Consider the following 17,573-nt stretch of genomic DNA (forward strand, 5'->3'; position numbering starts at 1 on the left):
CAGTCTGGGTGAGGAGCTGGCTGTAGTTAGAGCTGATGGTGAATTGAAAAATAGACATGGAAAACACCAGAGTTATTTTTTTAATGCCTCTGAAGTTCAGCGGTATACCTGAAGCTACGAAAGCTTGTCATAGTGGTCAAATTCAATGAAAAAGTCTATAATAGCAGAAAAGGAAAAAATTGTTCCTGTGGTGAATATGAATTTATTTATATTGTCTGCAAAAGACTTGTAAAGTGTAAGTGAACTTGTCCTTCATTAATATTCCTATTCCTGTGAGAGAGGATAGGACAGCTAAACAGATGATCATCTGTTAAATCAGTTATCACTAGTTCTGATGTATGACTGAGATTAGTTTAGGCAGTTTACCATGAACCACAAATTTAGACCTGTCTCATTATATCTAATTCAATAGCTGATGGAACACAGCATCGAAATAGTAAGCACTTGAAATTTAGCTGTTATTAAATTAAATGGCAGAATTGGCGAAATACAGAAGATCACATCCTGACATTTTATTTGACAGGAAACTGTGTGCCCTGTTAAAAACAGATGTCAAAGTCTCTGTGGATTTGCATGTGTGCACAGATAGATAAGGCAAAGCACAAACCACTGTGATTTGGGAACACTGGAGCTGTCATTGCTTCTTTAAAACGAAGCTGGAAACATCAGTAGCATTACAAGCATTACTGTCATTGCTACGTGATGCTGTCGCTCCTGATGGCCACGTGCTTCCTCAGGTACCCTTCCAAAAAGGAAGCTCATAAATACGCCCGAGACGGAGGCTCGCCCAGGAAGGCCCGTGTGCAGCCGGAGCAGGTTGAGTTGCCTGAACCCACGGGAATAACACAACACAAAACAACAGGCATAAAGGCCGCTTGTCCAGATGCTTAAGAGGAGACACGCAGGGTGATGCAGAGGAAAACTACACATTGTACGTGGGTAGGTTATTTGCTCATGGTTGTGGGTGGTCTGTCAGTGACAGGAACTGCTCGCTGGTGAATTTTAATCCATTGTGCAGACGCCCAGGAGAGGAGAGCCCAGCACACGAGTGTGGCAGCAGGACCTCAGCAGCAGGCTCACAGCAGGGAGGTGGGAAAGGTTTGTTTTCCAGAGCCCTTGCATTTCTGTTCTTGCCTGACCTATTTTAAAAATGATTCACTGTAGCTCATGTTCTAATAAAGCATGGTCTTTTTTAGCTTTTAAAAGCCTTTTAAAACCTGGATGATGTTGCCACAGAAGGCCAACAAAGCTGAGAGCAGCTTTGAGAGGAGCGCAGCTGTCACTCCCATGTTCCATGCCAACTCTCTCAGCTTTGGCTGCATGGTGCCTCCTCCATCAGGCTGCTGAGCTGCACTGCTCCAGGGCTGCTCATCTTAAGGAGTGTCTTGGAGACATCCACCATATCCTTCATTCCTCCCTCTTCTCTATTTATTGCTTCTGCATTATTGCTCGTGGTTTGCTCAGGCTCTATTTTTAGGACAGACGAGAAGGATTCACACCCTTTCTGTCCTCTGTGTCATGGATGCTAGTCAGCCTGCTGGTGTCAGCGCACGGCGCTGTTGCTCCCATATCATCAACCGCTCTCTGATGGCCAAGGTTAGTTGCTTTTACCTTGTAAAGTTGATTGTACTTTGGGGAGTGATTTCTTCCCCCATTTAATGGGCAGCTGTTCTGCTGGATCACACAGCAGTGTGTAGGTCAGTCTCTCTCACACACCTTTTATATCACACTTAAAAATTTATATCCTGCTAGACAGAACATTGGAGAATGATTGGAGTTGGCCTGGGTAACCAGTCAAGGAGGAGGACTCACTGACTTGGCTAGGCCACACTGTCTTTTCCTGCAAATAAACTGCAAGTTCAGTTTTGTTTACAAACAAGGAAAGGTGTCAGGCTTTAGCACAGTGGTTTTATCAGATATGGAGCTCTTTGCTTTGTCCTTCATCACCCTGCCCTCCCCTCATTGCTGAGCTCTGTCTCTGTGACTCCCCAGAGCAGCATCATGCAACTGTTCAATCATACAGCAGAAGATCTGCATATAAAGGAAAATATAGAAAATGTAGATGCAAAGTTGAAGATTTTGGGTTCATGCAGCTCTTGGAGAGGCTCAGAGCCTTATGATACTATAAGTCAACTGTTTCCACTGAAATCTGCAAGGACACCCTGAAACCAGAGGAGTTACCTGGTGAAGATGGCTTCACAACTCTTTGTCTCTGGAGTAGCTCATGTCAGCAGGTGTGAGAGGTGATGTCCTTATGGATAAAATTGAGACCAAACTATAAAAAGAAAAGAGAAAAAAAATAATTATGTCTCTGCTCTGAAGGCATTTGGAAAGAGAAAGCTATAATAATTATACAAGTAACTATAAATGACAATTAAAACAGCATATGTAGGTCAACTTGGTTTTTTTCCAAAATCAGGTGGAAATAAAAGGTTTTCTCTAAGAGTTTTAACTTTGTAAAACATGATTTTTCTGAATTTAACATGTAAAATGTTTTCCTGTTCTCAGATCTTTACTCAACAGAGGAGCAAACGTTTTCTCAGAGGTAAGAGGTTAAGAAAAGTAGATCACTGCTTAGTGCAGAGACCTTTTAAAATACACCTTGGCCTAAGAGTCCTTTTTTTACCTAGTGATAATAAAAAAAAAGAATTCTGAGGAAAGGAGAAAGGTAAAAAACCCAAGGCAATTCCAGGAAGAGAGCCTTAGAATTAGAGAGAATTTAATTTTTTTCCAGTATCAGCTAGAAGGCAGGTAAAGCAGCAAGGAGACATGAAGACTGAGCAAATCTTCAGTAGCTCAAATTATTTCTCTTCTAGCTGTTTGCTTTTTGAACTTACTTAGAATGGACCAGTGTCAGCTTTCACCTGTTGTTGACTACAAAATGTGATCATAAATGTCATGATTTGGCAGTGTGGGAAGGTGACTGCAATGGAACAGGAGGAACACATCATATCAAATGTTCTGTTGAGGAGAAGGGAGAGTGGTTGCACAGCTGTACTTGGACATCAGGATGTACATTCAGCCCCAAGATTTTTGAACTGGCTGTAAATGACCTTGCTCGGGGAGCAGGAGCAGGTCAAACCCAGCTGTGCAGGGAGCTTGCCCTGGTTTTCAGTGGAGCCATTAGCCCAGGCAGGATTTTGCCTTTTTGCAGTGAGCTTTTTCCTGACATCGAAGTTAACTCTTGCAAAGCCAGCGTGGATGTCTCTACTCTGTGCTGTGCTGCATCTGCAGGGAAAAAGTGGACCTTTCCCAGCTGTGATAAGTATTCCCCTTTAACAGGGACAGAAATGGGGCTCCTAACAAAGAATAAGAGAAAGGCAGGGCAAGAAATAAAGTGGAGTTGTATAAAACAAATTTCCACACAGTTCTTGCCCTTATTTCTTGAGCCTTAACATATTCCAGTGTCTGTACAGCATCAGAAGTGCAACTTAAAGTGAAGGCTTCTGCACTGTCTCATTCCTTGAAAAATTTGCCAGTGACTATTGAGATGAGATGAAAATTTCAGCATCTAGAACCTGGCAGATTTGCTCCATGTATCCTTAAAGTTTATACACAAAGCACATGTAAGTAATAAAGAATAAAGGTTCTGTATTTCAGTAGTATAAAGAGGACCAAGGAAAGTGCTGGTTTCTTAAAACGGTGTACATCAGGAAGGCTCTCTGGCAGATGGATAATTTAATGCCTTTTTTGATTTGGTTGTCAATGAAAATGGCAATGGTGATCCAGAGGCCAACACATTTAACACCGCTGACGTTCATGGGAGATTTCTGTCTACATTAGGAAGAAGAGGTTAGAAAATAACTAGATAAATGTGATGTTTTCAGATTGGCTGGGCTGATTCATACCAGGGCATTTAGGGAACAGTATCAACCTCAGAGCTATTAGCAATTATCGGTGAGAACCTGTGGAGGATGGGAAAAGGTCAAACATTTGCTTGTCTTCAGCAGGTAAGAGAAGTTGCAGTGTTATAAATCATGCAGCCTCATTGCACTTCTTGAAATATCTTGGAAAAATAATCAAATTGTAAGCACTAGGAGGAAAACAGAAAGAGCCAGTGCTCACCAAATAATGTCAGTTACTTAGGTTTGTTTGATGACATAGCTAGAGGTCTTGTTTCAGGAGAGAGGTTGCTATTGTAATTTACCACTCTTTAATGTGGCTTTGACACAATCTCAGAAACTCTAGGGTAATGTGGGGTATCTGAAGCATCGCAAAATTTCATGGAAAACTCAGGAAATACGTATGAATAGTAACATATCAAGCTGGAAAGATGCACTGAATGGGATTCAGTCCTGATCTAGTGCTATTCAGTATTTAATCAAGGACCTTGATAGTTAGTATAAACACCAAGCCTGGATATAAGGTCTAGTTTCTTGATGCTATCAGATCCCAAACTGATGCCTGCAGCAAGGTGAGAAACAAGTATTCCCAAACTTGTCATTGTTTACAGAAACTTAAACGCAGGACCATTTTATTTGGATTTATGACCTTTGTGGAAGCATGCAGGCCATCATAACATGGATACTTCTCCTTATCAGTTTTAATGTCAGACAGCCAGAGAGCTTAGGATGATCCTATTCCAACCTCTCTTGTTCTTTCCTCCTTCCTTTCTTCCTGGAGTGACAGTTTTCTCTGGGATTTTTTTTTTTTTTATCATTATGGTTCCTACAAAGCAGTAAGTTGCAGCAGAAAAATACATTTTAGTTTTGCAGTGACTCAAAATGCCTCTAAAAGCCAGAGCATTCAAACTCAAGTTTGATGTCCTGAGCTAAAACATTTTCCTTTAGGTTTTTTTGAATAAAAGTTTTAGTGAGAAACCCAGGAAGTTTTCATTAAGAAATTTCTGAGAGGGGTTACTTGAAACTGTCTTTATCGATTGAGATCATCAGCCTGAAAGAATCTGAAATAACTAGATTAATTTGAAACAATATTTCAGCTGAGTTTTGTGTATCTTTTTTTCTTAGTGAAAAGCTTATGAATTTGCCCTCCTATCTGTGAAGAAATCTCAGCCCTCAGCCTGTGCTATTTTTAGCCAACACTCCAGAAACTATTTATTTGCTGTCCCGCAGTGAGTGATTCTAATGTTGAAGGAATAACAATAATAACATTGCAGTCCTTTCCCTGAATAGTTTATTCAGTAGAGATACAGCGGATGAAACAGAGGATGAGCTAATAATATAATTCTGTTCCGGGTTCAGCTGGTGATATGATGATATTCTACAAGGAATGCATTTTAAGGAGCATTACAGAGAAAATGAAAATTTTTGGACTGTTTTGTATAATAATCTTTTTGAAATAACTTTTTTGAATACTTTAAATAAGTTTATTCCAATGATGCAGTCACATGAGCATAGGTTCTGACTCGTAGATTTTAAGACTATTATTGAGCAATGGGACCTGCAGGCAGAGATACGCAGGATTTCAGGCTTGCTAGTCTGACACTGTTGTGGCATTGGCCTGAGTCATGGCAGAAAAGGACACATCTCTGCAGTTCACTGTTTAGGTATCTAGTCCTAATCCATGTATTTGGTCTGATGCTGTAGTTAAGGGAAGTTGTCTTTGCGCAGCCTTCAGCTTGCTTAAGAAGAACATCAACAGCTGCTAGAAAGAATGCCGGGTAGTTCAGCATAGATCAAGTATGAATTGTACAGCACAAAATTACCCCATTTTAATATTTCAGCAGTGCATCCTCCGAGGTACCAGGCAGAGGGCAGCAAAGGTCTCTTTGAAAGGGCTGTGCCTGCATTGCTGTCACTAGCCTAGCAAGGGCCAGCTTTAAACAAACCAGTTTCACCACGCTGTCCTGGAGTTCATTACATGTTCATTTGCAATCAGTATGAGACTGGTTCAGGATGAGGTTCAAATGCTACAATACAATGTCCTTAATAGATTTCTTGAACATTTTGATAAAACGCAGTATCTTTGGGGTTTCTTGATTACTAAGTACATGGATATTATTCACTCTGACCATGCTCTTCTGTCCTCTGAAAAAGATGAGGTCTATAATTTTCTCTGTACTTACAGTCTCTCCCACATAAGGGAATGCAGTGTACTGAGGAATCTCCCAATAAATTACCGTGTGTCTCACATTAACCCTCATTTTCTCTAGGTGAGATAGTGGCCCAGATGTTGGAAAAACAAAGTAATTATACAATTTGAAATGTAGGAATTGCATCTATGAGGCTTAGAAGCAGAGCATTTGTTCCATTTACCCTGCCTCTCTCCTTTCCTTGCTAAGTACTGCCAAAAGAAAAAACTTTCCTATAATTAAAAAAAACCCAACACCAAACACCCAAAAAGCTTAAACCCCAAACAAAATAGAAAATATTGAATAGAATAATTCCAGCTGTTGTTCATCAGTTTTAGATTGTTGTTGGTTTTTATCCAGCTTTTCAGATGAGTTTTTGTAGTACGGAAGTCCGGACTGAAAATTACTTGTCTCTTATGATGTGTTTGACAGGATGCTTAACACAGAGCTAACCAAAATGATTCTCCTTGAACAACATCATCATTTGATCAGAGAAAGCCATGTGCTCCATGAATCTGAACAGTAGAAAATGTCTCAACAGATCAACCCATAACGCTTAATGAACAAAGATAGAGGACTTTCCATCCTTCCCTTTCTGAAAGGTGCGTTGAGCACTGACTCCTTTAGGGGGTTACACTGTAAGTGTAGATGTTGGAAAGATGATTTCCATGTTAAAAACAGGTCACAGGGAGTGTAATCTATTGTTACTGTTAAACCTTTTCTCATGTCTGTCTGTCTGTAGCTCCCTGTGTTGCTCCCCATTGGCACCTACTCGATTGCACCACACACCTGCTTTGTTATGTGCACGTAGCGGGATTTTCAGGCTTTAGGAAATTCTGGTTTTAAGATTGTTCATGGTTTTAAGTTAGTCTCTTTGTAGACTTGCATTATGAGGCATGCTAAAATTTCATTGCTGTTTGATCACACACTGTATTATTTACAGGATCTCCATTGGCAGGATGGATGTTGCTATTGGCAAAGGTTGCCCTCAGTTTCTCTACGTCCTTATCATCCAGTGGTATATTCAGATTTATTGCATCACCAAAATTTGCACAGAACCAAATACTGCATGACTGTATGTATCCATAGCATTTCCTGTGGCATCCTCATTGTATTGTCTGAATGCTGCGCAAGATAACAACTAAATCTTCACAGCTCCGGGTACCATCACCCTGATTTTGCTAATGGGGAAACAGTCCTCGTAGCCTCTATGCCAACATTGACAAATGGTCTTATGTACTTCACTGGAGAAGCTTAGGGCCTAAGTTTTTCAGTAGTTTAGCATGTGTTTGCATTTGTGTATGAAAATATTAAAAGAAGAGAAAATTAAATATTTGTATTCCAAGCACACCTGCAGTGGCTGTAAGCTGTGAGGACATTATGCTTCCCCAGACCTGAACTTTGCTGGCTACAGACAGACTTGCGTTTAGTGATCGTGTGATTGTCAGTGGGCTACACCTGCAAGTAGGGACTGATCTGCCCAGCAGTACCTGGACATTCAGGGTGAGAAACCAGCTTTCAAAAGTGGTTTTCTGTTGGCTTGGCCAGAAGATTTTCTTGCTATTCTGTCTTTTCATGACAGCACCAGCATTTGGCATGAGAGAGATGAAGCCTGAGACAACAGACAAAGCTTTCTGCAGTCTGAATTTATTCACAGAGCAGGGGCTGCCAGGCACAGTGCTGTGGATAACACATCACATAATTACAGACCTTACGCACACTAAGTCTGAACTGAGCTTTACCATGGGAGAAGATATTTGGTTTTGGCTATTGCTGTCCACCTTTTCACTGTACCTGAAAAGAAATTCAAACTGACATATAGACTCGTTCAATTAGCTTGAAATTAAAATATACTAGGATGCTACAGCCCTACCTGTGCAACTAGTACTGTTTGCTTTAATACAATTATACTGGGACCTATAGTGCAGGGGACATAAAACTTTATTACAGTGCTCAGCTGACAAGTATTTATTTCTTGCTATGTCAGCCCTGTGATCTACCATTTCTATGATATTGTTCAACGACCACTTGAAATGCAGTTTTTGAAAGCCTGAATTAAAAACCAAAACAGGATAAAAAACTTTTCAGTGCTTTTAAAAAATTTTAGACCATTGTTTTGAACAGTTAGAAGTTAATTCTGTTTATAAAAGCAGTTTCATTTTTGTTTCCAATTGTAGATGAGATTTTCCTGAATATAAGGCATGTTTTTCAAAATCCAGTGTTTGTACTATCCATCTGTGATTCCAGTTCTCATTTGGTCATGCAGTTCTCTCTCTTTGCATTCATAAACTAAATACCCTAAGGATCTCTGGAGGTAAACCACAAATTCATTAAAAGCAGTTTGTTGCAAATATGTCATACAATTGTGACCACATTGTTTAGAAAATTTTGCCTTAAAACAGATCAGACAGGGCATATTTGAGGAGTAATGTTTGCTGTGCTGGAGAAATTTGCTTGTGACAGAATTAATGACATTCTCTTCAGCCTGGAACATGTTATTAAAATGGATGAGGAAAAGATGAGTGGTAAAAGAAGGGTATGGGTGATGCATGTATGTAACAGGGTTAAATATCTGTAGGAAGGACTAGTAGAAAAAAAGTTTGGCCTTCACGTTGCTGCAGGCATATTTTTTTAATACAGACAAGTGGAGAAAACCAGCTATGAAATGTGGACAAACACCATTCTCTGGCCTTGCTTTGTGTTTGCTAATTGTACAGTTTCTGGAGTTATGATACGCACTTTTACAAATACAAACTTTCATGTTGTTTTGTCTCCTGGTTTCAGAAAAAACAAAGCAGTCGGTGTGATCTCCTCGTGCAGGTGGACAGAAATTACCAAGTGCAGTAGCATAAGGAATTACCCCACTGTTTGTATAAATATTTAATAGGGGAGAGGACATACTCATTAGTAACAAAGCCTGTGAGGTTCATAGGTCAGTGAAGAGATCTCGTTCTTCCCAATTATTCATGGATTATTTTTTTTCTAACTTGTGTTTTCCAGGACCTGATCCAGTTCAAGCTGATTGTAAATCTGCAGAGTATCTTCACTTTGGAGACGCTGCAGTAACTGAAGTTTGAGCTGAGGAGAGACACCCAGCTACAAGCTGCCATGTGAGCTGTGCCTGTTTCTGGAAAGTCACAGCAAATGGAAAGGGTGAGATCACTTTGACATAGAAAATGCCCGGAAATACTCAACTGTCCTGTGTGCTTGTCCCTGTTGTTTCCAGCACTCCTGTGTAAATGTTAACAGTCTCTTTAACTGGAGAAGCACATGAGCAGCAGAGAGCTACTTTGTGCATGTGGCTGTCCTGACAGGAAGGAGTGCCATGAAAAACAAGAAAAATGAAAGTGAGGGCAAATACCTGAGGCAAAAGGAAAAGGTCTGAGAAAGGCATTTGAAGGTTTCACAGACATTTTGAGGAGGGGTAGCTTTTCACAGATCTTTCAAGTATGTATCCTGAGAATCTCTGCAAGCTGAGTGGATTTTCCAGACGGTGAAATGGTTTATAAGATGTTCTGAAGAAAAATCTTTCCTGAAGCAAATAAACCTGGAAGAAGTTGCTTTTCCTGCTACCTACTTTTCTGCAATTGTACAATAGTTCTTCAGCCTCTGAAGAACTCTTCTCCTCTGTCCCAGTTCCAGGACTGCAACCTTGTGCTGTCCCTTGCATGTTCAACATCCCCACTCTCTGCCATAAATCCTCATTCCATCTGTCACACAAAACTGGAGGCTGCAGGGTTGCTGACAGGGATGATATATAAAAGTGATGGATGTTTAGGATGATACATATTGTTTCCTGTGGTAGAACATGGCTTTTCTGATGTGTGTGAGAAACATTGAAGCCTCTCTCAGCAGTATTAATGCAATAAAATTTCTTGCAGCATATTATCTATAGGAGGAGCAACACCTTTGACCTCAAGTGGTATTTCTCAATCCCTTCTAACTCAACCCCACCAAACATTTTTTGGGAAAAAGGATCTTCCTGGACATTGCTACTGTAATGCACAAGCAGTAACATAGTAATTGGAACAACAAAAATTAGGTCAATTTTTCCCTTTTTTTTTTCTTGCTTAAGTTTGGGGATATATGCATGTACTGCAGTTACTCCATGTGCAAACGATTGAGAAACTTGTGTCTAAAGAACTGTATTTTCTTTGCCAGCACCAATTGCTAATCTCTTGCATATTAATTTGTTATATAGTATCAATGGCCGCCACCCAGCTTACCCTTTGATCCGTAAGTAATTGTCAAATGCTGAAAGCTGCTGAGTGTGCTTGCCATCTTTCTTGAAAGTCCCACTAGCAGAGTTGCTATAGGTGTTGGAAGTTATTTCCTGAGGGCAGGCACTGAATGGCAAAGCCATAAGCAGCATTGTCTGAGGGCTTTCTTCCATAGGAGAGTCGGATAAACGTGGAGAGGCATTGATTAGATGTGACCCTCCCTCCTTCAGGGAATTGGCAGAAAAGCAACAAACCACCAGCACAGAGGCGAGATGCTGGGAGAGAGGGCAGATTAATAGGGCTTGTTGGGACACAGTCCTGGCTGAGCTCAACTGAGAAGGGAATTTCTTGCCACACACAGTGTGTAAACACTCAATTCCCCTGTTCTTGTCATACTAGCACCTTGCAGTGCAAGTCCCCATCATTTAACTCTCCTTGGAATCAAGAAGAAGCAGCTTCCCTGAACAGGGAAGAAAGGCAGGCGTCGGACTTCTGGGCACTGCACTTTATACATGGCTAATTGTCACATTGCTGCTTCAGCAAAACAGATGTCCTCTGTTAGCAGCCTAATGCAATTAGTGCAGTACTTCAAAAGGTTACTGTCCCTGCTACCATGCTGGAGATTTAGGAGTGTGTGTATATGATGGAGGGTTATTAAGCTTCTGAGCTAATGCCTGATTTCCCCCCACCCCCCCTTAAGATATATAAAATCAAATGAAGAAAAGTCACCTAAATCTTTCTCCAAAGTATTTCTGGAGGTTTATTTAGGTTGCTAAGTCAACCTCTCAAACCTGAAATATTATTAAAAATAGCCCTGCTTGAGGAAAAAGCCTGTGAGAAATGATGGTGTACTTGAAGACTCTGAACTGCCAGTCACAATGTCAGGTTTGGTCAGAGGGTGTTACCTTCTCATGGTTATGAGCCATCCTGACCCCCTGTAATGCCCATGTGGCTGCTTCTATCTAGGTCTTCCCTTGCTCTCTACCTCCTGTTGCTTTACTTCTGTTTTCCACAACCTAATTAAAGACTGGGGAGTTGTATATACCTGACTGCAAAGCATTTGGGAAATGTAAGGCAGAGATAGGTAATGGGATTGGTACAGCTTTGCTTATACTAATCTGGGATAATGTATTGCTATAACTTGAGTGTAGTAATTAGAATACATTATTGAGTTGTGCTGATTCTGCCTCTCATGTTTTGCATTTAAATTCCTACCATGTAAAATCAGGGGTATTAATACTTGCCTGACTAACAAATCTGCACCATTACACATTTTAAGTATCAATAATCCTATAGTGCTATGTAATTTCTTGCCTTCATATGTAGGAATAGATATCTTTGCTTTGATAGATGTAAAATGTAGTTGTTAATGATAAAGCACCCTGACATACTTGACAGTGTGAACTAAAGAAGGGAAATCATTGCTTATTTTTAGTATTTTATAGAGTACATTGGAGTTATAGGTCAGTGCTTATATCCTGGGGGTTTTGTTGTGGGGTTTTTTTGGTTGTTTTTGTTTGGGGTTTTTTTTGTTAATGCTGGTTTAGAAGAATACACATTGCAAACTCCCAAATGCACTCATTTTGAACATATGAATTGTTTACAGCCAAAGACAGGGTGAGGGTCACACTGGTCTTGCAATCTTCATTTATTAGCTTGTTTGTTCACTTTTGTACGTCATTGCAACCTTCTCAGCTTTTCTTTGTCTCCAAGTCTTATCCTATTTTAAAAGCTGCTTCTTGTTTTGCAACCACTGGTGCATACACCTGTATCCCTTTAAAATTGTGTTTCTTCTCCATGGGCTTATTCCCTTTGAGCTTTCTCTTGCACATGGCTTTTCTGGAAGCTGTGGGTTTTCTAATGCTTTTTTTTTGGGTCCTGCCTATGTTGTTCTGGGCACGTATCTGCCAAGCTTACTACCTGCAGTCTGGCGAAGAACATGCCAAGAGTGAAATGCTCATCTACAGTGTTACCTGCTGGGTAAGCTGGACATAACCATCCTAAGTAAAGCAAGATCTTTCTCAAATATCATTGTCATTTTTTGTGCTGCGAAGATGTAGCTATGTCAAGTGAGTCCCTAGGGCTGGTTCCTTCAGTTGAGAATGACTTTCTCTGCAATATGTCTATTCTGAACACAATGACAGATTGCCCAGGTCATTTCAGACTGCTGGGACCTAAGCGGGGGTGGAATACCATCCTCAGAGCCATCCTCTTGTGTTTGGGGCTGTTCTGAGGTCAACGCCTTTGTCCTGGAGGGTGCCCATTGTTCTGCTTCAGAGTTTGTCTGTCCCTTACTATGTCTGGACGTGCTTATGATCTCTTGGTCAGGTATGCTGAGGTATGTGTCTTCCAAATCCTCTTTTGCTCTGTCACTCAATGAGATTAATCCTTGGCCTGTATGTGGCTGAGGCAGGTTTGGTGCCAAGACTTCTGCACTTCTCAGTGCAGAGCTTCAGGAGACTGCATCTAACTCTTGGTCTTCCCACTTTCTTTGGGACAAACTACTTGGTGTATTTGTACTTGACTGCACTGCAACTGACTCAATGGCTGCCACCTCTGTCAATGATCTGGCTTCTGGAGTTTCACTGTTCTCTCAATCTTGAGTTTTGCAAGCTTTATAAACAACATTTTTAGATTTTCTGAAATTAATGGTTTAAGGTAATTGAGAACCGTGTTAAGTAATGTAACTTCAATACTATTGCTTTATCAACCAGATTTGTTCAAATAAAGAAAACAAGTAACTTTATCTAATCTGTTTTATGATAGAGATTGTTTTCTTTATGAAATTTTAAGACTGTAGAATGCATACCTTTTGGTAGGTAATGCTTTCTTTGTTCTTAGGGTCAAAACATGGGCAGTCAGCTACTGTTCTTGCTTTAACTTTGTCTCGTTCAGTTCCTTTACCCCACGTACAATGATACCCTAGAGGTTTTTAACTTGTGAGTTTTGCTAATTATTGTGAACTTTTAAGTGCCTTCATTTTGGTACCTAAATATGAGTTCTTCCTTGTACTGTTGTCTTTTCCTTATACTTTCAACAAAAAATATTTTTATCTGTGGTCACTACGAGCTTTCAACATTTCTCAAGCCATTCACTCTTTTTCATTCACTCTAGAATTGCATCTCTCCTGGATTTTAACTTCAGTGTATCTTTTGTGACAAGCTATTATGAAACACACTTTTGGGTGCTTAATTTCTGTTAGACTTTGTGGGAGTCTCTTGTTGAGCTTGTTTGTTTAGCTTGACTTCAAAGTGCTCTGTCATCAGTGTCTTGTCATCATGCTTTTCCTTACTCTTGGCAGTTAGTAGTGCTGTGAAGAAACTCGCTAGCAGCATCTGCACAGTGTCTGTTGTCCTACAAAAAGGTTTTTACCATAAGAATGCTGATTTCAGCCTATCTTGTAAAAACAGAGATCTGTTTTTCTGTCAGGCTTTAGAATTTATTCTCTACCATCGTTTTTACTCATCCTTTCCTGTTGATTTTCTTAACCCTTTGGGGGATTTTGTTTGCATCCTCAGCCTTGTTATGCAGAAATTATGGACATGATCTCCAGTACTTCATGTTTTTCTGCATCTTCAAAAACTTCAAAAACAAATCATCCAGCTATTCCTTACATGGAGGAATCATCCAGTTCCTGGTAATTTCACCTAGAGAATGTCAAGTTACTCTTCTCTTTGGCAAACTCTCTGCAAGCAAAGTTCTTGCAGCAATTTGGGTCAGGGATGCTAGGCCCATTTCTGTTGGTTTTCCCTATTTTTATTTTGGATATTAAGGCCATGTACATTGATTTCTTCTTGCTCTTTGTGCCACCTCAAGTCCAGCCTTAATGTTTCCAGTTACTAGGTACATTATAGCCTGTAAATTTTGCAAGTTTCTGAAGGTAACTGGGTGAGGAGTTAAAAATAAGCATAGCAAGATATTTGCAATTTCCATTTCTAAATATTATATATTTGAAGCCTCACTCAAAGCAATTGACTGCTACTTTGTTCCCAGTCTATGAACAGTTCTTGTGCTTTGGAGATCCCAATTACTGACATTCCCTCTTACTAAATGTGTTACAGTTTATTCTTAGTATATGCATGTCCCAGAGCTGAAATGAAACATTTGCTTGCTCAAGGATATCAGGACCATGCTTGTTTGGTACATTACCTGCATAGATTTACTTTTGCAAGCATCCTAATCTTTCTGAAACTTAATTCAGTGTGCTTTTAGGTTCACTAAAAATCTTATTGAAACTTTGACTTCCTGATAGCTTTCATTAAAGCTTGCTTTTCTTGCCCTCCCAGTCCACTTCTTTGGACTGCTCTTTACTTGGTTTACTACATTTTAGGAAAGCTGAGTTTTCTGCCAAAAATATAAACCCAGCAAATATTGCTGATAGTGTGTCCATCAGACAGGAACAGATCCATGCCACACAGGATCCCTCAGCTTGGTTTTGTTTCCAGTACAGCTAATCCAGTGACATCAGGCACTGGTTTAAGTAACTATTCATGCATCTGGGCTTCAGACATTTGAAAAATTCTGAAAACACTGAAAAAGGAAAGGTGATGGCAACACCCAGTAGGATAAACTGCTGCCTGGCTCATTTGGCTTCATCTTGCTTCTGACGCTGGTGATTTGATTCCAGTTAACTCTGACCTGCGTTCTGAAAGAGGTGAATTCATTTACTCATGTCAAAATACTACACCAAGTATGAAATGTCTAAAAATAAGCAATGGAATATTGACCAGATAAGAGATGAATATGATTGTGTTTATTCTATTCATGAACTTTGTGTCATTTGGCGTTTCTTCTGACTTCAGCTGTTTGCACAAAACTAATTTTCTTCCATTTTTTCAAAATTTTTAACTTCTGATTTGAAGAAACAATTTTTTCTGACTTTACATTTTGGTGATGTCAGCCTCATACTGGGCAGTTGTACCTGACTTGCACCGATTTTAGCAAAGCCACTGACCCTACCTCAGCCTGCTTCCCACATGTCCTGCCCATAATGTCTTTCCAGTTTTGCACAGATAGAGTCATAAACCCCTACTTTTCCATGCTGACTTCGCTGTATAATACAGGCATGTAGGTACCTACAATACCTGCAAAGTGTGGCCAAATGAAGGAGGTGGATTGATATCACTGAGTCACATTACTTTCTTAATGTTGCCAGGTTTGCAAAATATCGCATTTATGTACGTGTTGGAAAGCAGGGCAATTTCTTGTTCAGACTTGCAGTTCATTTTTAGTGAAGACACTTTCTCTTTGCAATGCAAGATAGGATCCTCTGGTAACAAACACACAGCTCTTTGTTTCTGTTTCAAAGTAGGTGTTAATGCCTTCATTATCAGAGGACAGATTTTCAATGTGTCCTGTAAACTTACTGATAACTGGTAATAATAGCCTGGATTCTGAAATGGATTAAAAAAAGAGTAGAAAATAAACCAAGGCAAATGAAACCTTCAATTAGGTTACATACTAAAATAATATAAAATAATTACAATTGGAATTTTATATTTAATTTATTTTTAGATATAACAAATTTTAATATCCTGATTTTCTAATTATTTAATGGTAGTGTGAGCTTTTAAGCATTATCTCCGTGCCTTATTAATCCTCACTTGATGAAACTGTTATTTTTCACATATACTGGAAAAAAAAAGTTGACTGAACACTCAAGGCCACTTTTCAGAAGCTACATGTAACAATTTTGTCTTCTAATTGCATGCTTAGTCTGCAACTACTGTTGTTTTTGCCTGTGTGAACTGTGCATACTAGCAGGCAAATCTGAATTTACAACCACATTTAAAGATATGTTAAATAATTTTTAACTAAAGCACCTGGAAAATTGAACTTATTAAAACTGACACGTAACATTCATAACCTGAATTCGGTCATTCTGAGATGAACTACATATGTTTTCAAAGTTCCCAAGGCAGATGAAACTGAGTTTGAGTTTCACTCATCTCATATCCATGGTCAACAAGGTCACCTGGTGTCATTCCAATCCAGATCTCCCGATACACACCAGCAGTGCCCTAACACAATCTTTGAGACAAATACCTCAAGTACAAGTGATTCCACATTTTCATACTGCGGCTTGCTGTAACCAGTGAGGTGTGCTTTTGGTCAGGGATCAGCTTGATGTATCTTGGCATGGGAAATGTATGGGGTGCAGGAAAAGGGCAGGCAGGGCTAAGGAGGGAGGGACAGAGGGAGGGAAAGGAATACAGACTTTACAGTCTTCAGAAAGAACTGGTGGAACAAGAAGGAAGGTCACCTTTTCCAAGTTCCACTACCTTCTTTTTGATAGAGACAAGCTGATAAATCATCTCTGAAATGCTGACAATAACTCAAGCTTTTGTAGTCCTGATAATTTTTTTGTTAATTGTTGAGTTTTTCAAACTGCAAAAGGCACGCAAGCAATTCCCTCCTGGACCAGCTCCTCTCCCATTACTTGGAAACTTGGTGCACCTGAAGTTCCAGTTTCATCGGGATCTTCTGATGGAGGTATTTCTTTTAAGATGCTCTTAATTGATTAATTTTAGCCACAGCTTAAACAAAACTGTTATGTTAATAGCAAAGTGATGTTTTTAAGTCTTAGAAAGTTACAAAGAAGGTATGGACATACAAAGATCAACTTGATTCAGGTCACCTTCTTATGTGGAATATGTCATCTTCACAAGAAACCTAATGTCCTTAAGAATCAAATAAACTTGGGGACAGGGTTTCTGGCTTGTTATTAAAGTTGGAGAATACAAATAATTAGAAAGATGCTTCTCCATTGCTGATAAGTCTGTATGTGTTACTTTTAAGAATTCTGACACACTGACATTGTCTAATTCAATCACAAAGTGGGTGCATGTATATGTATGCTTATAATATGGAAAGCACATACAATCCCCATCTTCCAACACCTCCTCAAAGCTATTTGCCACCTGTTTAATTTAGAGACACCTGCTCCTCCCCAGGCCATTTCAGTCCCTCCCTGCACACTGGCAGTAATTCTTCTAACAGTTTGCAGATGACCCCTAATTCAGATCTATGCTTGAGACAGTACGCACAGATCATTGAGTGCAGTGCAGCCTCAGACATGCAGCAATGCTGTAACAGGGAGAGGAAAGCCAGTATCTAAATAATTATGAGGAGGAGTGACTAATATCATTAATTGGATGTAATTCTGGTGGCACCTTGGACATTGTCTACCACCTCTTTGTATCATAGTCCCGTTCTCAGACAAAGCTTTTTCCACAAATGATTGCATTTTCTCTGTCATATACCTGTCCCTGCTTGGATACTTCTGCTGTCTCCAATGGTCAGTGCTCTCATCAGTACTGTGT

General features: G+C 39.8%; 2 protein-coding genes across 4 annotated transcripts in view; one reads left to right on the forward strand and one right to left on the reverse strand.

The window, feature by feature from the left end:
* LOC308072397 (cytochrome P450 2J2-like) overlaps positions 1-17,573 on the reverse strand; it is a 116,709-nt gene that overhangs the window by 64,942 nt on the left and 34,194 nt on the right. For both annotated transcript variants that reach the window (XM_080409200.1, XM_080409201.1), the window contains one exon: positions 2,182-2,275. The gene's annotated coding sequence lies outside the window, so the exon portion shown is untranslated. The remainder of the gene's footprint in view (positions 1-2,181; positions 2,276-17,573) is intronic.
* Positions 2,968-17,573, forward strand: part of LOC308072396 (cytochrome P450 2J6-like) — a 28,944-nt gene continuing 14,338 nt past the window's right edge. Inside the window, exons 1-2 of one of the 2 annotated variants that reach the window (XM_080409198.1) lie at positions 2,968-6,633; positions 6,774-16,743. In XM_080409198.1, the coding sequence (XP_080265324.1) occupies positions 16,573-16,743 (171 nt within the window). In that variant the 5' untranslated portion in view covers positions 2,968-6,633; positions 6,774-16,572. Of the gene's footprint in view, positions 16,744-17,573 lie in introns of both variants that reach the window. The other variant, XM_080409197.1, reaches the window with a different exon arrangement.

Source organism: Falco punctatus, assembly GCF_963210335.1.
Source record: "Falco punctatus genome assembly, chromosome: 13".
In the NCBI taxonomy this organism is placed as follows: Eukaryota; Metazoa; Chordata; class Aves; order Falconiformes; family Falconidae; genus Falco; species Falco punctatus.